At 45.3% G+C, this 22,449-nt stretch overlaps 1 protein-coding gene across 1 annotated transcript in view; it reads right to left on the reverse strand.

Moving 5' to 3' along the window:
- The window catches only part of PLPP4 (phospholipid phosphatase 4), a 100,129-nt gene extending 82,129 nt beyond the window's left edge, over positions 1-18,000 (reverse strand). Inside the window, exon 1 of the mRNA XM_045567776.1 lies at positions 17,775-18,000. Coding sequence (XP_045423732.1) covers positions 17,775-17,830 — 56 coding nt within the window. The 5' untranslated portion in view covers positions 17,831-18,000. The remainder of the gene's footprint in view (positions 1-17,774) is intronic.
- Between the last annotated feature and the right edge of the window lie 4,449 nt (positions 18,001-22,449).

The following is a 22,449-nucleotide window of genomic DNA, read 5'->3' on the forward strand; positions in this document are numbered from 1 at the left end:
CTGGCCACCACCGTGCCAGCAGTTAAGCCCTGACAACCCCATCCAGAAGGTAATATTTTTACCCCTCCTCTGCAGATTAGTTAACTGAGGGAGGAGAGGCTAAAGTAACCCAAGGAGAGAGGGAGGCGGCACTGGATCCCAGACATCCTGGCTCCAGGTCCTGGGATCTTCACCACTAGACTCTATCGCATCTGAATATGGGTTTGTTATGACCAAGATCCATGCCAGGCACAGAGGGCAGGAGGCCAGTGCATGGGAAGCTCAGGACAAAGCATCCTCCTACCCAACTGCATTGACAGAGCAATGGGAACAAAGAGGTTCCAGAGTCAGAGAGGCCTGGACTCCAATGCCACCCGTGCCATCTATTGGCAATGACCATGAGCCAATGACTCCCTTCCCTGAGCATCAGTTTCCCTGTCTGCAAAGTGAGAAAAATGACAGCATCTACATCATGGTGGTGGTGTAAGGTTTAGATGAGCTAATTACACATACAGCATAAGAACTTGAAGAAGAAGAAGAGGAGGAGCAAGAGAAAGAAGAAGAAGAAGCAGCTGTTTTTACTCCTGGGAAAGAGTTCCAAGGCAGGCCCAGCACAGTCTACATGGAGGAGGGCACGGTGTCCCTGGCAAAGCTTGTCCCTGATGTCCTCCACTCCCTTTTAGCTCCCAGCTCTGAGCGCCGCCATTTTCCCACCCAAGTTCCCAGCTCCACTGCAGCCCCAATCTCCAAGGGCCCTGCTGCACACTGGCGACGTGTACTGGAGCAGTGAGGCAGGTGCGCACCATCACTCATCTCCACATTCCCTGAGCCTGGCACGGTGCCTGGCACGATGGGACCCTGGCAATGCATGTCTGGATTTCAGGCATTATCTTAAGCGAGGGGAGTGAACACTCTGCCCCCCACCCACATCATCCCAGGGCAAGAAACTGCACCAAGGAAGGTGATGTGTCACCGTCTGCAGATAGGTGACCCAAAGCACAGCTATTCCCAGTGTGATGCCTGGTGCCTGCTGGTTTTTCAAGCTGGTCTTTGTAGGAAAACACACCTCCCAAAACCCCCGCCCCTGAACTTCAGGTTCCACCCCTTTTCCTGACACTTAGCACAAAGTCCACAGGAAACCTCAGGCCAGGGAGACCACGAGGAGAGGACAGCAGCCAAAGGCTGGCTCGCTCATCACCTGGCATTGTTCCCTGGGCTGTGAACACGTCTCTCGTGAGTCCCACAGAAGTGGAACAAACACACCTAAGCGAACGCTCAGGACTTCTGCTACAGTGAGAGTTTCTTTTAATAAAAGCAGCTCTCCCGAGTAGCTTCCCCACAAAGGCTTTCTAGAAGCACAGCCGCAGTCGGATGACCTAGGTAGGAGGGGACAAGGACAAGCGCAGCTGCGGCGGCCTGCGGGGCCAAAACTCAGGACGCTGAGGTGCCAACAGGGAGGCGCTCGGAAAGGCTCTCTGTTGAGAAAAAAAAAAAAAAAAATAGAAAGAAAAAAATTTTTAAAAAAGGAGGGAGATGGATGAGACAATCCTTAAGGACTCCCAGGTCAGACGTTGGGTAGAACATCACTCACTCCGTGGGGCCATCTGGTGAAATGTCACAGCTCCGCTTGCTCCATAGGGGTCAGTCCCCTTCCGGTCCATGATCTCACTGAGGCTGTCGGGTCATTTAATTATCAGAAAGCCCCATGACCAGTCCTTCTCTCCTTTTCCTCACCTAAATCCGATGTAAATTGTTCCTACACATAAAACACTCAATTTAAAATTTTCACGCAAAGCGCTATCATCTTACTTATTAACAGAGCGGCACTGGGTGAGTTTTTTAACCTCTCTTTAAGCCTTGAATTTCTCATCCAAAAAACTGAAAGAATTATAAAATGTCTACCTCATAGAGTTGTTTGAATATTTAAGGAGTAAATTGCCTTAGCACACTGCCTGGCATATAATAAGTAATCAATAAATATTAGTTATTACTATCCTTCTTCTCTTCCTCCTCTACCTCCTCTTCTTCTTCCTCCTCCTCATCATCATCATTGTTATGATGATGCAACCCCAGTTTGCTACTTTTAGCAAACAGTAAAAAGATCTTTTGTGTCAGGAAAATTCAAAGCATCTCTGTTTCATATGGTTTTCAGAAATAAAGTATTAGTATTTAAAAGTCCAATTTAATATGTACTTATTACATGACTAAAGATCGTTTCATTGGTCCACAAGACTAAATTAAATACAGGAACGAGCCATTAAAAAATATAAATAAATGTGGGACTTGTGTAGAACTCTGCATCAGTATTACACACATAATTCAGGGCTGACATGTTCGGACAAGACATCAGAGAAAAGTGAATTCTGAGTTTTAGAAAATAGGTAGGCATTCTGGAAAATAGATAGGACTTTAGATAGATAAAGTGAAGCCATTTGAAGAATAACTCAGAAACCCATAAAAATATTCATAGTAAAAGTAAAAATCAATGGATTTTTAAAAAATATAACTGTATATGAAAAGTATAAACTATGTCAAAGACAAAAATTTTAAGTCTCTTTAAAGAGTTCAGGAAGGCTGACTGAACCTACACATTTGTCTCTCTTCCCTCTAAAACACCACTGAAAAGAATAAAATACATAAACATAAATCCATATCCAGGCTGAGGAGCCTCAAAGAGTACCAATGAGCAAAACAGAATAGGAAAAAAATTATGAAAAAGATAAAGCAGATAGTAATAAAACAATGGTAATACAACAAAGAAGAAACTTCCTTGTAAAGAAGGTTGGCCACAGAAGGGGAACCCAAGTTCTGTGCATAAATTTTCTTCAAATTATTTGACTAACTCAGAAATTGCAATGTGCAGAGAAAGACCCCAAGGACCCCAGTGGAAAGTAACGTCTAAAGTGTCAAGCAGAGATTTCAGCAGCTCACCAGTGCTAGGAGATCGAGTTTAGAGTTGAAATTTCTCCAAGTTAGACCTTCTACTGAAACCTCAGAAGGGCTAAACCATAGTAGTAAAAAACCACATCCTGGGATTAAGGGATACAACCCAGGATCAAAGGCAAAGCCAAAACAGACTTGCCCAAACATAGCCTTAAACCAAGGTTCCAAGGATTAACGTGACCCAAAAGTAAATTAACTGCATGCAAGTATAAAACTCAGCACTCTTACAGGAAAATAACAACCTAGAATCTCCACAATGTATGATTCACAATGTCTAATATACAATAAAAAGTTACTAGACATGCAAAGGAAGCAGGAAAATGTCACCTATAATCAACAGGAAAAAAAAATCAGAACTATAGATCATCTTGATGTTGGAATTAGTGGAAAAGGATTTTCTATTATAAATATGTGAAAAGATTATAGGGGAAGGTGAACACAATGGGTGAACTGATGGAAAACATCAACAGAGAAACTAAAACTTAAAAACAACAAAATGGGAATTATAGAGGTGAAAAAATGGATATCTGAAATAAAACATTTATTGCATGGACTTACAGCAGAATAGACACAGTAGAACAAAGAATTGGTGAATTTGAAGATAAGTCAGTAGAAATTATCTTAAACTGAGCCACAGAGAGGAAGAAGATTTAAAAAGTAAAATAGAACAGAGTATTCCAGACTTATGGAACAACATCAACTGTCTAATATATTAATATGTGTGACTGAAGAACCAAAAGGAAAGGAATAAAAGAATGAGGCAGAAGAAATATTTTCAAACATAATGTCTTAAGAATATTTAATTGATGAAAGACATCAAATCATAGTTCCAAAAATCTCAGTGAATACAAGCAGTAAAAATACAAAAGAGACAAACCTACACACATCACAGTCAAATTGCTGAAAACAAAACAAAGTCTTAAAAGCAACCAAGGGTCAAAACGCAGTACATTCAGAAAAGCAATAATAATGGTAGCAGCTGACTTCTCATCAGAAACATGGAATCCACAAGACAATTCAATGATATCTTTAAAGGGCTGAAAAAAAACTTTCAACCTAGAATTCCATATCAAACAAAAATATCTTTCAAAAATAAAGATAATTCCAAAAAAACAAAAGCCAGGAGAATTCATTTCAGGCAACCTGCACTACAAAAAATGCTAAAGGAAGTTTTTCAGGCTAAAGGGATATAATTCCAAAGGGAAAACTTAAATCTAAAAGTAATAATAAAGAACATTAAGAATGTGGATAATTTTTTTAAAAAAAAAATTTTAATTTCTGTAAAAGCATATTGATTGTTTAAAGCAAAAATAATTTAAATGTTTTATGGGACTTGTATGTAAAAATAAACTTTATGACAATGTACCAAAGGTGTGAGGGGAGAAATGAAAGCATTCTGTACTAAGATTTTTACATTGTAAATTAAATGGTATAATACTGACTTAAGGGAGATAGTGATTAGTAAAAATTGCATATTATAATTGCTAGAGAAACTACGAAAATTTTTAAAAGAGGTATAGCTAATAATTCAATAAAGGAGATAAAATGGAATACTAACAATTATTTGACTAATATAAAAGACAGAAAAAGAGGGATAAAGAACAGATAGGACAAATAGAAAACAAATAACAAGGTGACAGATTTAAACCTAACCATATTAATAATTACATTAACTATAAATTATTTAATTACTAAAATTAAATGGCAGAGATTGGCTAGATGGATAAAATTAAAAGATACAACTATATGTCATTTACGGGAGACATACTTCAAACATACAGACACAGTTGAAAGTAAAAGGATAGAAAAGATATTCTGTGCAGACATTAATCTCAAAAAGATAATGCAGCAATGTATTAATGTTAGATAAAGTAGACTTCAAGATAAGAAATATTAACACAAAGGAAATGGAAATTTCATAAGGATAAAAGGTTCAATTCATCAGGAGGAGATAAAATTTAAGAACATAGACATAGAAATGATGACATCCAAGTTACTAAAAGGAAAAAAAGGGGGGGGGTAATAAAGAAAACTTGAGCCAGTCAGCTAAAATCAAGAAACAAGGGAGGGTGGAACATAAAAACAAAAGACCAAAAATAGAAGACAGAGAATAACTTGGCAGCAATAAGACAAAAATATTGGTTATCTCAAAAGAAAATATGCAGGCTTTAATTACCCTAGTTTGACAGAGAAAGTGACCGAGATAGCATATCTTCAAATTAAAAAGGGCAAATTTAAAAGAGTAAAATTATAGAGAATTTGAATTAGCACAGCCAGCTTGCTTTAATATATTTAGAACTTTGTAACCACCGAACAGAAACTATTCATTATGTTCAAGCTATGTAAATTTACAAAAAAATTACTATGTATGTGGCCACATAGAAAATCATAACCAATTATAAAACTCAGAAATCACAGAAGCCACAGTCTCTGATATCAATACAATAAAACCGTTTTAGCACTATCATTATCCATATTAAAGACTAGGAACTGAAGAACAAAGAGATAAATCAACCTACTCAAGTTTACACAGCCAGGAAATGGCAGATTAGTGTTTTAAACCAGGGGTCCCCAACCTTTTTGGCACCAGGGACCAGTTTCATGAATGACAATTTTTCCATGGACTGGTGGAGGCGGAGCAGGGGGACGGTGAGCACTGGGGAGCAGCTGTAAATACAGATGAAGCTTCCACTCACTGGCCTGTTACTCACCTCCAGCTGTGCTGCCTGGTTCCTAACAGGACACAGGCCAGTACCGGTCCATGGCCCAGCGGTTGGGGACCACAGCCCAGGCATCCTGGCATTACAGCCCTCAGTTTTAACCACTGTGCTATACTCCTTTCACGAGCAGTGGGAGGGATTTCCCCTACAGATGTCTAAATATACTATAATACATGTACAAAATAATTAAATATACTATAATACATATACAAAATAATTAAAATGTTAAGCCAATACCTGACAAATAGATTAGCAAAATAGAATTCAGTTGCAATCCCATAGACATATGGAAATTCATATTTGATAAATTTGTCTCTGAGAAAACAACAGTGTTTTTTATAATTGACAAACCATATGAGTGGGAAAAAGGTTAAATCCCCTACCTCACCCCACAGGTAAAAAATAAATAACCAATACATTAGGAAATTAAAATCAAAGAACAAAAGTATAAAATACTAGACAATACAGAAGAACATTTCTGTTTTACATGAGAAAGGACTTTTTATTTTATTTTTTTTCTTTTTTATTTTTTATTTTTTATTTTTTTTTCTTTTTTATTTTTTTTATTTCAGCTCATCATGGGGGTACATAAGTTCAGGTTATATACATTGTCCATGTCCCGCCCATCCCCCTGAGTCAGAGCCTCAAGCGTGTCCATTCTCCAGACAGTGCGCCTGGCACTCACCATGTAATCATACCTCCATCCCCTCCGCCCCCACCTCCCCGAGAAAGGACTTTTTAAATAGAACTGAAACTCTGAAACCATAAAGAAAAAGACTGATAACTACAAAAAAAGAAAAACTTATACACAATAATAGAAATCACAAAGAAACTTAAAAGTCAACCATAGACATGGAGAAAATGTTTGCAATATATGAAAGAAAAGGTTAATATTTATAAGATATAAAGCACTCCTATACATCAGTAAGATCAATTCAGAGATCCAATAGAAGCATAGATAAAGAAAAAAATAGATATCCACTGAAGAAATACAAATTGCCAATATATATGTGAGAAGACGCTCCACTTTAAACACAGAGAAATGAAAAGTAAAGCAAATATTACATTCCCTGCCATGGCAGAAATAAAAGTCATTAACACCCAGCACTGGCAAGAATATGGAAAAATAGACATTTTCACACACTGTCAGTGAAATATATGTATAGCCCTTTGAGTGGGCAAGTTGGCAATGTCCATCCGAATTTAAAACACATTTGGTATCTGACCCAGAAAATTCATTTGCAGAAGTTTGTCATGCAGTAATATTTGAGCAGGTGAGCTACAATGTGGGCAAAATTACAATGTTATTTGTCATAGCAAAAATGAAAACACCATAAAATTCCATGAATACATTAATACAATGGAACAGCACACAGCTAATAAAAAAAATTAAGTAGATCTGTATAGATAGAAAATATCTCAAAGAGATATTATGTTTTTAAAAAAAATTGAACTATATATAAAATGTGGTCCCAGTGGTTTTTTGTTAATTATATATAAATGTATATTTAAAAGTTTAACTTTAAAAAGGGCAGAGAGAGATAAAGAGGTTCAAGGAAGCTTACACTTTTTGTATTGTTTTAATTTTTACAAGTATTTTATAGTCTTTAAATTTTTTTTTTAGAGACAGTCTCCCTCTGTCACCCAGTGTGGAGTACAGTGGCCCAATCATAGCTCACTGCAGCCTTGAATTCCTGGGCATAAGAGACCTTCCTGCCTCAGCTTCCTGAATAGCTAGGACTACAGGTGTGTGCCATCATGTCTAGCTAATTTTTTTATTTTTATTTTTTGTAGAGATGGAGTCTCGCTATGTTGATCAGGCTGCTCTCTAACTCCTGGCCTCAAGCAATCCTCCTGCCTCAGCCTCCCAAAGTATTGGGATTACAGGCGTGAGCCACTGCGCCTGGCCCCAAAATATTTTTTAAGTGAGGGGAAATATATTCATTCCCATCACATTCACTTTGGTGTAATCCTTTCTAATATTTGCCCAAGTCAGACATACTTCAGATAGTTGCAATTCTGAGATATATTTTTATATACTTCTTTTTTTGTGTGTGTAACTATGCCATTATAAAATTTCACCATGTTTCTTCATGATTTTTAAAAACAATTCTTTTAATAGCTATATAATATTCTGCATGTCCATAATTTACCAACCTATCTTCAAATATTGACCATTGAGTTTTAATTTATATTTTTATTTGACAAATATATTTACTTTGCTTTGTAGGGAACACAGGAATGAAAATCTATATACATGAGGATTTTTGTATCTCTTACATTAGTGCCTTATATATTTTTTCCAAGAATTCTAAATTAAAGGGCAGAATATGTTATGGCTCTTTATGCGTTGCAATATTGTCCTTCAAAATGGTTGCGCCAATTTACAATTCCACCTGCAGCATCTGGTCACATCTGTTTCAACAGAAACTTGCACATTCTGGGTGCTAATCTTTACTTTCTGATTTTTCTTATATATTTTAGTTGATGTAAAATGAAGAAAGATCGGTTTTTAACACATTTCCACTTTATTTCTAAAAGTGATCACAAAAGAATCATCTAGTGTCTCATCCAGGGATATTTCATAAGCTTCTCTTTTTTTTTCCTGTGACAGGAAACAACTATATTGATTTTTTTGATTACGTATGAAAGTAATAAATGTTGACTGTAAACATAATTTAGACAATAAACAGTATAAAAATGCAAATATTACCTAACCCCATCAGCTTGAAATAACCACCATTAAGATTTGATTGTGTATCTTTACAGACGTTTTTCTTAGATATAGGCATAAGTTGATTATATTACATGGCCATATTAAAAATGCATCATGCATACTTTTGTAACCTGCTTTTATCACTTAACAGCAGCTTACAGATGTCTTCCCAAATCAACAGTTACCTATATAACTAATTTTAATAGTTGCACATTCTTTTGTGATAGCACGTGAAAAAACCTGTGCTAATCCATACTCAATGTTATTTTGTTGTTTTCAGATGCAGATCTTGCATTTCTGTAGAAATCACAGACTTAAAGGTGTGTTAATTTTTGGATTTTCATTAGTTCCCTGTTCATATCCATTGCTCATTTTTTTTATTGAACAGCCTTTCTCTTTTGTTACTGATTGGTAAGAGCCCTTTGAATTAACTCTTAACTCTATAAATCAAGACAACAATATCACCTCCTGAGGGTGTGCCATGATTAAATCATCAATGTGTGACAAGTGCCTCGTACGAAGGTGGCACCGTAACAGGAGTTAAAGCTTTTCTTCTTAGCAAGTAAGTAGGAGTCTCCTTTCCTTCTCTACTTCCTCCCTCGCTGTAACTGAGGTGGTGCTACAGTCAATTAAAAGACACCTATACATATATACATATTAGCAATCTCCTTTCTCAATGACTTCCTGGACAGGTATTGAGAATGCCTCCTCCAAACTTTCTAAATCCTAGTTCAAGGCTCAGCTGTCTCCTGTGATCCTGAGAACTGCACTGGTATTACCATTATTACATTGTAGCATTAGGCATCTTTTAATTGACCTGTGTCTCGGCCTCAGTCCAAGGAAGGAAGAGGGAGGTGGAGGAAGGAAGAGCCCACTTAACACCTCTGTGTCAGCTCTGCATGAGGCACCTGCCGCACATCACATCACTTCATCTGTACAACCTCCCTAGGAGGTGAGATAATGTCCCCATTGTACAGATGAGGATGTGAGGGTGCATCTTTATAATCAGCAGAGTGAGGGTTTAACTCCCTGACAATCATGGCACGGTGCCCACCCCCCTGCAGAATGGCACCCAGGCTTCTTTCTGTCACTTGCCAGGCCCATAGCATGCTTTATACAGCAGATGGAGATGAAAGCAACAGACAGACTAGATATCGCTTTTAGGGTCACAGCTGGACAAAGAGAAGCCAAATCATTTTGTATAAACCTCTGATGAATAATTCTGAAGTTCCACTTTTACGTACATGCCCAAAAGAAATTACAAATACGCTCACCAGAAAACAACAGCACCATTATGCTTAATAACCCCAAACAATAAATAACCCAGATATCCATAAACAGTAAAATCAATACATAGTGGTGCAGTCATAGACTGGAATGTTCTACAACAATGAGAAAGAGCAAACCGTTAATGACCCACAACACCATGGATGAATTTCAAAAGTAGGTTGAGCAGAAGTCACACAAAAGACCACATACTGTATGATTCCACTTACACAGAGAGAGTTTGAAATGCTGCAGTCAGGGTGGTGGTGTGGAAGGGGGCTTGGCAGGTGGGGGGTCTTTTGGACAGCTGTACCATTATGAATAGCACACTTTTCTTTGTGTATGTTATTTTTAGGTTGAACTAAATGACATTTTTGGTTTTGTAGGTCAAAACAGTCAAATATCAGCAATTTCATATGGTTCAAACTAATACTTCAATAAAGCACATTTTTAAAAACCCTCTGGTAAAGGAGAAAGAAACTGACTGGCAGACTGCTACCTTTCTGGAAACCAACCTAAACCCCTGCTCCTACAGCTTCTGACATTTTTTTTTCCTCCTTTGTCTTTAGTGGAGACAGAATAACAACCAGTCCCCTCGCTTCTGTGGGACAATTTTTCACCGTAACACACTGAAAGACTGTGATTAAGCTGTCCTCGGGTTCCGCAGCCCCAGCCCCTCTCAGCTCCCTGCCCACCTGTCCCTGGGCACTTCAAATCTTCCTGTTCACACCCAAGTGGCTTCTAGCTGGACGAGGAGGACCCACTGGCCCGCAGTCTTGTCTGAGGAGCTTCCTCACCGTAACAACGTTTCTAATTCATCCACACAGAACAGCAAGATGGTATTTTTTAAGGAAGCAATATTACTAAGATAATTTTTCTATTTACAAACACTATCAGAGAATAATAGAGTTAGTAAGCTTTTACGAGCCTTGCGTGGGTCATAAAAGGCGTAATCTTTATAACTAATTGAGATAACTTTATCCACAAGTTATGAAACTAATGCTCTCCTTTTGTAGCGGCAGAAGCATTTATCTCCCTGTGGGCAAACATCATCAATTCTCAGAATTCTGGGCAGAGGCAACTCATTTTACAGAGGCACATAATATTTCACACAGAAGGATGCTCCATTTATTAGGTGACAAGACAGAAGCCTTCCCAGGCAGGGGAGAAGCAGCGCTTAGGCACAGCTCCCAGGGATGGGGCGAGAGGGTATCTGGTGAACAGAGCTCCCGGACATGGCTTCTAACAGAACTCTGGGTGGAGAAAACACACTCTGCAGAAAACAGTAGGCACACGGCATTCTTCTTATCAGTATGTTATCTAATGCAGCTGTACTGATAGCACATCTGATTCAATGTCCTAGAATCACCAGTATAAAGGACCAGCACTTGAAGTCACCACTGAGATACTACAGGGCTGAGACAAGCCCCACCCCATCAGACAGCAAGCCGCCCACACTGCCCTGGGGGTCCAGCATGCTGCATGGACTCATGGCAAGCTACCTACCTCATTTTGGGGAGGGCCAAAATAAATCATCTGAAATACACTTCAAGGAATTTATTCTTTTCTAGAAATTCTGCAGTTTAGATTTGTAATAAGAATATCATTGCTACCTATGATGTTTCTCTTTAGTGTACATTATGGATTCATTTTAATAAAAGGATAATAATATTACCATTTGTTGGGTACCTGCGACAAGCTGAACACTGTCCTGTTTAATACTCATGAGCCTTACATCCACGGATACTGTTGATATTCCCACTGAACAGACGGGGAAACAAAAACTTAAAATGGATAAATACTTTGCCAAAAAGCTCATACAGCTAATAACTGGCAAAACCAGGATTCAAGCCCCAGCAACCTGATGCCAAAGGCCATGACTGTAACCATTATGCTGCGCTGTCATTCCTCGACACTACATGTATGTAACAGGCATGAACAAGAGCGGGGAGAAGACTCCTCACTTTTGTCATACGGACTGTAGGCAGTTAAAGCACCTGAGTGAATACCATCCAATGCAGTACGTACTATCTCCCTTTCCCACTTGAAGAAACCGAGGTTTAGAGATTTTTAAGCAACTTGCTAGTTCGTGGCAGAGCCCCACAAACTCACACCACAGACCTGGCACAAAGGCCTGTGGTCTCTCATTATAACCCCTTTGCCTCAAAACATTCATTTGAAACTTGTTTCTAGAGAGTGAGTAAAACGATTCCAGATGTACTAGTTAGATAGAATAGACTTATGCTAAAGTTGCCCAAAATCTCAGTTAACACAAAAATTCCCTCTCTCCCACAAAGTCCACCCCAGCAGCAAGAGCCCCCCAGGGCCACGGTCCTGCTGCCTCCCCCTGCAGAGCTGCCCTCTCCACACAGCTCCACTCTCGTGACTAAGATTTATGCTGCCTTAACCCAGCAGTGACACCTGTCTTTCTGCCCATGTTCCCCTGGCCAGAGCTCATCACGTGGCCCCCTCTGATCCTAAGGCAGGGGTTTGGGCGAGTGGTCTCCTAGATGACCTAAGGAGAGAGGACCCAGAGGAGACCCTCAAATTACTGGAGCTGCACATCAGTAGTTCCCCAGCGTGGTGGACAGAAGGAGCGCCCGTTCAGTAGGCAGATGCTGGGGCTCCGTTCTCTACGTCAGTTCAGTTAGGTCTGAACTACATCCAGGTACTTCTGACGCAGGTGGTCTGACCACACCTAAGCCGCTCTGCTCTGGATGGATGCAGAATGCTCACAGGTCTATAAGAAAGATCATCAGGAACTGAGTGAGGAGGCATCCACCACACTCGTGCCAAGGCCAGGCTGGGAACGTGGGGAGGGTAAAGAAGATACAGACACAGTCCAGGACCCCAGGGAGCAGCATTCAGTCCCCACCGGGCACACAGATGACTGCCCACGACACGAGGCGAAACAGAACACGCTCCAGAGAGCCGTGAAGCACAACAGCCTGGCTGAGCTGTATCCTGTCACTCACCAAAGTCAGCAGGGCCCTTGTGCCCCGGGCAACGGTCCCTTGCCACCACTGGGTACATATCTGAGCATGATACTTTTTGTCTCAAACCTCCAGGGCTCCTGGTTATTGCCTCTGAGGGAACATCCACACTTCTCGGCAGGGTACTGGGCCCATCCACATTCTCACCCCAGCTCTCTTCCTGTCACCCCACACCCACCCACCCACCCTGACACCCACACTGTCTGAGGCCACAGCTGGTGACCCGATCCCCATGCAAAATGTGCCTCCATGCCTCTGCTCTGCGGGAATGTCCTTGGGCCCAGGCCCTGTACCCCTGGCACTCAATGCCCAAGACTCAGGGGAGACGTCAGCTCTGGGCAGCCTTCCCCAGCACGCAGCTCCTTCTCACTGCACTCTGCTCAAACAACCACAGCTGTCCCGGCCCGGAGTCCTACGCTGGACTCATGGGGGTAATAAATCTGGATCTGTTATTGCCAATATTTCAAAAGTCTACCTGACATCCAGTGCCCTCAAGCAAACCACCTGGACCAGCTAAAGCACCAAGTTTCCTCGTGTCTTGCTGGAATTATGCCAGCTAGAGTTTACCAGTGACTACTGCAAGTACATGCACCTAGAAGGCAGCAAATAAGGATCTGTCAACTGGATGAATGACAAGAGAAATGTCTGGAAGCAAAACTTTCAAAACCAGTGGCTGCATAAGGAGAAAATAATGAACTATGGCTCACTGTGTGCTTCCTCTGCTGGACTGCGAGCTCCTGGGGGCCACCTGGCCTTCCTTCTTCTCTTGTCCTCAGAGCCTGGCACAGGCCTCCTGCATTGGAAGAGCTCCAAGAAGGATGCTAGATCGATCAGAGGTGATGCAAACACCACGACCTGGGCGCCCTGGCATCCTGAGCAGACTCACAGTTTCTGGAGGGCCCTGCAGATGGGGAGCCACCAGGAGCCACAGGCAGAAAGGGAGAGAAGGGAAGATGGAGAGAAGGAAACAGGGACAGAGGACCCCAAGGAAGCCAGGTGGACAAGTGAAATGGGCAGGCCACCTTTCCCCCAGTCCAGCATATCAGATGGTCATCTTCTGTCCAGGGTCCTTTCTGCAGTCAGCATTCCAGTGAACTGATGTCCTGGGGGATGATGGCCATCCGCAGTAAGAGAAAGCAGTGTGCCCCGGTTCTTTCCTACCACCATTTATGTTCTTACCCACAGTATGCTCACCTCATCATACCCTCTCTACTTGGGCCATGTCCAAATCCCCCTAGGGAGTGTGAACCACCAGCGCCAGCCCTCCACCTTTGAGGTATCATTCTAAGATTTGATTTTAGACCTAGAGTGACTGCTGTTCCCATATATTACTCCAGGCATTGTGCACTTGCTCTACTGGAGAGCACAGGTCACAGAAGGTGACTGCTTGCAGGATGTGGTCACTTTCATGCCAGTCTGGAAGCCCAGTGCTGGACACATTCTATCACAGTGACTGGATGGCTCCGGGACATGGGGCCAGCTGCCTCTTGGAATATGGGTTATACCTCCTGCTAGCTGAGTGTCTGCAGGCAAGTTACTCAACCTTTCTAAACTTTGGTTTCTTTATTTCTAAAGGGAGGATAATGAACAGAATCCACCTCAAGTGAGATGATATGTAGAAGAGAAATCACATGGAATGCCTTTTGCAAGTAGTAAGCCCTGGACTAACCAACACTGGCTGCTAATTTTTCTAAAGCAAGGTGATTAGAGTCCAAACTATGCAGTTGGAGCATCTAGATTTAGGTCTCAGAGCTGTCCTTACTTAACTCTGTTACTTAGGAAGTTCCTTAATTTGACTGTGTTTCAGTTTCTTCATCCATGACAAAGAAATATCAATATAGCCCCTTCATCTGGTTACATGGCATATGCAATAGTCTTCCCTAGTGCCTGACACATGGTAAATGGTGGCTCCAGCACTGGCCATAGCAGCAAAGGCGAGCACTGTGCCAGAGGTAGCACACCACTGGTCTGCAAAGCGGTTAACCAGCCGCCTCACTTCCACACTGGGCACTTGCTGAGCAAGGGCCGGCACTGGCTTTGGCATCTGTAGAAACTCTCATAGAATCTCTCCTGGAGTCCTGGGTGGCAGCAGGACAGAGGGAGCCCACGGGTGCTTCTGCTCCTCCCTGCTCTGCCCACAGTCCACGAGTAGGAGCAATAGGACCTCGAGGCCCACATGCCTCACAATATCAAATGCAGCCTCAAAGCTGCACATTGTACTTTTATTTTTCCTAAACATTGGGTTCCTATAACCAGTTTATCTTCTGTCAGGTTAAACTTTTTGTGCCAGTCCTGATTTGCATTACTCTTTACTCATTTTCTACCTAATGATTTGAGGTTCTTAGACATGACTGAGCATCTTTGGGGATTGCCTGGAGATCATCTTCCCAGCATCCTGAATGCATAAATCCTCAGCACCAGAGCTGATCTACAAACAGAAAACTGGTTCTTTAGGAGTCGGCAAGGGAAAGCTTACATCCCTACTACCCAGGGGCCAAAATGCATTTCGTTAGCTCTAACGTGGAATCTCCAAGGAGTACGTGGCCCGTGTTCGGCAGGATCCCTGCTGTTGCATAGAGGAAATGTGGTCAGGGAACAGGCACATCTACAGGTGATGTTTCTCCAGAGGCAGAAGTTTGCAAAGACACCACCGCCAAAGAAATATTCCCTCATCCTGAGATGTAGGGTAGAAATAACAAGCAGAACTAGATGATGAATTATGTCAGCTAAATTGGACACTAACTGCAGCAGGGAAATTGGATTCAGCTGACCCAGAGGGACTTTCTAAACCCACCTGTGCTGCTGACACCACTATCTTCATGAGGAGAAGTGGGTACAACCCACTGAATCCTGCCATCACCCCAGTGCTGGCAAAAGAAAGAATTAAGCTTCCCCCAAAAGTCAGCCTCTGTCAAGATGCCAAAAGCCCATCTCAGAAAACAAAGGGTTGTCTGTATGTCTCCCTGCCCCTAGCCATCCTTCCAGAAGTCGTATACGCCTGATGTTAACAGCATCTGAACATTCAAGAGATCCACCCCCAGGAAGGCTCGCATCAATACCAGAGCTGGTCTTTGCAGGTAAAAGAGCCACAAGTTGGAGACACTGTTAACATTTCCAAGGGATGATAAGAAACCCAAGAATAATCCAAAATTGCCATCAATGCCCATGTGTCTCTCTAGGGGAGATGACAGCAGATCCCCTAGTAAGTATTACAAGAGGGAATTTACAGGAAAGAATGTCAACTGCCTGCCTGGTTTTTATATAACATCTTTAGAAAAAGCAAGAAGCATATAAATGATGATTAACAAGTTTTCAAATTCACTGCACAGACCATTGTATTCTTGTAAACATCTCATAAATGTGTGGGAGGATATTTGAAGGGAAACCTGAACACAATATAAATATTTTACATATTACTGGACTCTTATTTTTTTAAATCTGAGAATTCCCAGGGGCAATCAAACCAGGTAGCCTAACAGCCTATCTCACTTTATTTCAGCATTTTTCACACATTCACCCAACAAATGTTAAATTCTACTGTGTTTGGAACATTATTTTATCATTTCTATCACATAATAATTTAATGGGGCTTCAGCCTATCTGCCAATTGGATCAGATGTCCCCATCCGATCACACAGCAATCACTAATTTTAATGTACATTCCAAAGGTAGAAAAATAGAGTCAGAGGAGGGAACAGTGCTTGTTTTTCCAAATCCATCAAGACCCAACTGAAGTTCTCGTTCCTTCTTCCCAGTGAATAACGCTAGTGTTCAGTGAGAAGGCGAGGGGGGGGGGCTTGCCTGCATCTGGGGGAGCTCCCGGCCTTTTCTGATGGCGTGAATAAATACTCTGGATGAATTTAATCCCTAGTAAAGAAAAACGTGCAAGAAAGGGTATTTCTTTCCATGCGTATACCCTGGGCTGCACGGAACAGAAGTCATCTTTGACACAGCACACCTGCCGCGGATGACTCCGGATCAAGGCAGGAATCCAGGGCGAGCCTCCTGTTTGGCTCGGTAGAGCTTTTCCAAAAACAAGAACAACCAAAAAAGAAAGAAAGAAAAGAAAAGAAAAAGAAAAACAGACAGATCCAGAAAGTTCATGCAACTTCAATATTTCAAATGTGGCAGAAAGGGAGAGAGAACCTGACCCTGACCCACAAATGGAGAGACGAGTGCAGGTGTGCGCGCGCAGGTGACAGGAGCTTAGAGAAGACTGTGGGGTGGGTCTGAGCTGGTGTTCTGGGCTCTGGGCTCTGGGCTCTGGGCTCTGATCTGAAACCGAGAGATGCGACAGCCCCCCCCCCCCCGCCCTCCCGCTTCGGCCCCAGAGGCTGGTGAGCCGCGGTCCCTGAGGCACCGGGAGGAGGTTCAGACATCTCATCTTGGAAAGAACCTGCGCCAGCACCCCCTCCTCTTTACGAGATCGCTGTTCCCAAGCCCCAGCCACTCGGAGCCACCCCGGGCATTTCACCGCTGCCCTGAGTGGCCCCTGCCCCCGCTCCCGCAGCGGACATCGCCTAGGCACAGGGCTCCGGGGTGTATGGAGCCGACCCCAGGCGGCGGCCTCTGACTCCCCGGGCCGCCGCAGCAACAGTTTTCCAGCGGGAGAAGCGCCGCAAACGCCTCCCGGGAAGATGCTCAGCAGGACCGTGGGCGCCAAAGCCAGGGACCCGGGAGGAGCCTGGCTGGGGCCACGGCGGGGAGCAACGGGAGACGGGGCCAGGAGCAAGGACTTCCAACGCGGGCCTCGAAAGATCACGCAGAAAGAGAAACTTCTCCGCGAGGGCGCGGGCCAGGGTGCGCGTCCCAGTGCAGGGGAGCAGCCTTGAATCCCCGGGCAGGTGGTGCGGGCCGGCGAAGGGAGCCCGCGAGGGGACTGGAATGGTGGCCGGCCCGCTCCCTGGTGCGGTGGGGGTGGCAGGAGCAGGTCTCGGCCGCGGCGCGCGCTAGGGTCGCTCGCGCCGAGGGTCCCAGGAAAGGAAGGGGGAGGGTCTCTCTCGGTCCCGTGGGACACGGCGCGGGCAGCGGGCAGGGAGGGGACCTCGAATCCAGGCCCCAGCGGGACGCGGCGGCGCAAACAAAGTTGCGGCGCAGAGAGGCTCAGTCGGTGGGTCCCCGCGGCAGTGCGCCCGCCCGCGGCGCGCCACTACTTACACGAAGACCCCGAAGAGCAGGGCTCGCACCCCGATCTCGATGGCCAGCTCCCGCATGGTGCGGCCAGAGCAGCTCCCGCGGCGGCTGGTGCTGTCCGCGGCTCCCGCAGCTCGGCCGGCGCCGGCTCGCCAGACCCCGGGCGGCGAGGGAGGCGCGCTCCAGGCCGCGGGCGGGGGCGGAGGCGGGCTCCGGGCGGGGGCGGGCGGGCGCCAGGCAGGGCTCAGCCCAAACCTGCCGCCTCGGGTCCCCGGGCTCCCGGACGCCGCGCCGGACGCTCCAGGCACTTCGGGCCCGGCGTCCCCGCGTGGAGCGGAGGGCGCCTCGGGGACTCCCGGCTCCGTCTCGCCGGGCGCCGCCTCCACGGCTGGGCCCGCGCCGGGCGCCGGCGACCCGGGAGGGGAAGCCCGGGGAAGCCCCGCCGCCGGGGCCGCCGCCGCCGCCGCCTCCTCCCCTGCGCGCGCCGCGGCTCCCCCGCCGGTGGGCGGCCCCTGGGCTCCGCGCCCGGCAGCGCGCTCGCTCGGCTCTGCCCGCGGCCGCCCTGCGTCTCCCGGCTCCGCTCCGGCTCCCGCTCTCCCGCCGCCGCGCGCCGGCCCACGCGCGCACGTGGGCATGTAGTACACGAGCGCTGGGGGATTCTCCGCGGCAGGGCACCCTCGGGGTCTGCCGGGCAGCGCTCCTTCCCTCCCGTGTTCGGCCCTCCCTGCACCTTCCAACCTGAAATTCTTTCTCTTCTCTAGGAAGTTCCCCCCGAGATCACTCGCGGGCTTCGTTCGCTTTGCTCTCAGGAGATGCCAGCCAGGCTCCACAGCTCGGGCACAGACTGAGGGCAAAGGCGAGCCTGGCTCCCCGCCAAGCCACCAGCACCAGGTGGCCCCCGGGGACGGGATCCTCCCTCTCCCACCACCCCTTCCCCGCCCCCTGGTAGCTTTGGGCTGCTGCGCTGTGGAAGAGCGAAAAAGCGCCTGGCTCAGTCCCTGCCAGCGGCGGCGGCGGCGGTCAGGGTCGCTCATCGCTGACACAGCACTCAGCCAGCCTCCAGCCAGGAGCAGGTAGAACCAGGAGCCTCCTCCATGGGGTTCAGAGCCAAAAGCCCAACCCACGCCGGTGGCCTGGGGGTCAGAACCTCAAGCCAGAGCCCAGCGGCGGCTTGGATTTGCTTTCCCCAAACCTACCAGGATTATGAATACTTTTCTTAGAATTTGAATTTCTCCACACTATTTAAACCAAATAGACACTGAAAATGCAAAACTCACAATATTTTATAACCATTAGGTTGTTCCTGGGGAGCCCAGGCCTCTCCTGGGTTTTAGGAGAGACCCAGCCAAACTTTCATGAGCAGAGGAAAGGGATTAGAAGATGGTTCCTGGGACTGAGAAGCTGCATCCCAGACTTAGGTTAAAGAGGGAATAGGCAGAAAGGAGCCTTAGGAGGAGGGCCCTGCCCTCAGCAAAATGCAAACAGGCCCTGCCTCCAAAGGAAACCGTGACAGATCCAAGATGTCTGAGCCAAGATATCTCAGAGTCTAGAAGCAGACAGGGGAGGAGCAATCCAGGCTCCTCCATATAGACGGGACTCCAACCTGGAACTGGCAGAAACTGGATCTGCTTTGCTCATCACTGTGTACCCAGTGCCCAGCACGCTGTGAGTGCTTGGTTAGTATTTAGTGAATAAATGAATGAATATATATCTCATCAAGCACATGGGGGGTCAGGTGCAGGTGGAGTAGGAAGGACCTGGAGGGAGGAGGTATGATTCTGTCTCCTCTGTGTCTTGGGCTCAGCAGCTACCCTAGACACAGCTGGACCACCATGGGTTGGCAAAGTGGTGGAGGAGAGCCCATAGGCAACGCAGTAAACTCTAGTGACCTGGATCTGAGATTCTCAGGTAGCCATACTCCAGCAGGGGATACTGACAACAGCCCCTGATACTGGGACATCACTTACCTGTGAGCTGAGTGCAGCCTGTGCAAAGTTGTGTGCTGTGCGCTAGGATTCATACTCCATCTCTGCCCTCAAGAAGATGAGGAGCCAGGAAGATGCCTCGGGGAACTATGCAAAGCAGTACTAGTAAGTCCCAAAGCAGTGCTTCAGAAAACTGCATCACTCAGAGGTCAGAAGTCGAGCTACATCTTTGGTCTGAAGTGTCCTGAGAACATAGCCTCACAGAGGGGAGTTGGCTTTTGTAAGGCAAAGAAGGAAAGCAGAAAGACAGGAAATTCTTGGCAAGGGCAAGAGTGTAGGTGCAAGGGGTCAGAAGATGGAAGGAGTTTGGAGGGCACGGTGGGTCAACCCCACTGGCAGAGCAGTTAGGTTGGTGGAGGGAACCTAGTTGCGACAGTCCTGCCCACCAGGGTCTATCACTGGGATTGTGAAATTAGAATTGTTTGTAGTAGAGCTATCTAGAGTGGGAGTTTGAACGGGAATGTGATTTCATTGCTGTAGTCATTCAGGAGTGACTTTGAAACACAAAGATCTATAGAGCTGCCCAATTCAACCCATTCGATGCTTGAATTTATTCTGTACTATCACCTCCAAGTGATCATCCTATGCAGGTTGCAAATCCTGTCACCGTAAAGGCATTCACCCTTGAGGGAACATGTACCCTTTTCATACAGCTCTGTTGAAAGTGCATCCTTACAGGAAATTGCCACACACCATCCTGCAACTTCTATCCGTGCATTAGTCCTGTCCCACCAGCTACACAGAACTGACACAGTCAGCATTTCAGTGGTGGCAAACAACAGATGGCTCAACCTAAAATTATTTAAGAAAAAAGAATTGCAAAGTCCAGTGGGTGATCAGATTTCAGGCAGAACTAAATTCAGAATACAAGCAACGTTGTCTGGACCTGGTTCTTCCCAATTTTCCACTCTGTAAGCACCGTACTGGCTTCTGTCTCAGGCTCCTTGTAATTTCAACATAAGTGCAAGAATTCCAGCTTTATAGCCTCTCAGGCTCAAGTATGGCAAGAAAGACCTCTGCCTAAGTCCCAGCACTCCCAGCAAAAAGGTGTCGTTGAATGTCGGTGTTGCTGCCAACCCTGAACCAGTCACTGGGACCAGGGAGTCATGACGGATTGATTGTCTCAGGCCTGAGTCACATGCTTCATCCCCACCCAAAGCCCCTGACTGAGAATGGAGGAGAGGTGAGCCCACAAATACAGGCTGATAATTTGGAGCACGGAAAATGTTTGATGGGAACATAAACAACCAAAGGCCATCTCCTTCCCTATGCCACAACTATGCAAATTGAAGACAACTATGTTCTTGTCCAACTCCAAGATCTTTAACCAGTAAAACAGATTTATTCTGGGTGCTCCATGATAAGGCTGCCAATTTTTGCCATTGTCACTGCAGACTTGCAGGACTGACTTTAAACAAAACTGTCAGCCCTGATGCTTGTCTTCAGCTGCCCAGTCTTTTCTTTCTCCAGTCCCTTCGGCAGCCCTGTCATCTGCCTTAATGATCTCCTTTTCCATTTACCAAAGCCTACTGTCAAGGGAAGGCTCTAGCCTCATTCATTATATAAACCTGATCAGGATATTCAGTGGGCTCTCTCTCACAAAAGAATCTGTAATTTAAGCCAGGTCCCTGTTGAAGGGAAGACAGGCTCTGATCCCCCTAAAAAGGGCTGCAGATGGCATCTTCAGTGCCCCAAATCCCAAAAATCAGGCAGCCACCCCATGTGTTTGGAAGTTCCAACAGCTGTCCAGCTGTGGACATATGCCAGGTAGGCAGAGCCCTCCAGAAGTGTCATGTTGCTGCACCAGCAGGTAAATGAGTTTACAGGGAATGAAGCAGCAAAGGCAGGTTAGATAAAGTGACTCAGCCCAAGCACCCGGGTGCCAGGCTTGGCACACCCCACTGAGTCTTTTTAAGATCCCCATGGGATGTGATGAGTTCTCTAATGAAGGAAGCATGGGTTGGAGCTTCTAGCAGCCTCAGAAATGCTCCAGCATAAGAAATGAAATAAACATGTCAATCCCTTGCCTAGACACGCTGAACACCATGGAAGTAACTATGACACTGGTCTTTGAAAACTCACTTCAGAATTTAGACCCTCATTGAGTCTAGCTTCCTTCAATGCTTATGTGGCCACACACAGTTTCAAAGCACCACTTTGGGGAAATCTCTCACATTTCACAATGAGCTATGAGCATGCCAAGAAAATCAACTTTGTTCCTCTATAGTTGTGCCTCTGTTGTTAGATTATGTTTTTAGCTCCCAAACACTGTCATCCAGCATGGACAGGACAGGATTGTCCATCCCAGATCCACCAGACTTTTGACTGTTTCCAAAAACCAAAGCTGCCTACAGAGAACACAAACTTACAACAATTTGTTATAATCTTATTTCCAAAAGCTACACTTTGTATCTGAGTGAGACCTACCTAGCTGTTCTAGGAGAGTGTCCTGGCAGCAGGCAGCCAACACAGTGACCCTTGCCCACAGAGACTCACACATCTGGGCTTTCCACCATGGCTGCCTGCTAACTGATGTGCCTAAAGATGCAAGAGGGATTTCTTCTCTCCACTTCAACCTGGTCCATGAATATCTTCCACAATGGTCTCAGTAAGTATCTGTCTGCTTGACAGCTTGAGGGACACAGAACTCACTCACCACTCATTTCATTTCCAGAGAGATCTATTGTTGTTTGAGTAGAAACAGATTTGCCTGT

Source organism: Lemur catta, chromosome 14 (genome assembly GCF_020740605.2).
Source record: "Lemur catta isolate mLemCat1 chromosome 14, mLemCat1.pri, whole genome shotgun sequence".
Lineage (NCBI taxonomy): Eukaryota > Metazoa > Chordata > Mammalia > Primates > Lemuridae > Lemur > Lemur catta.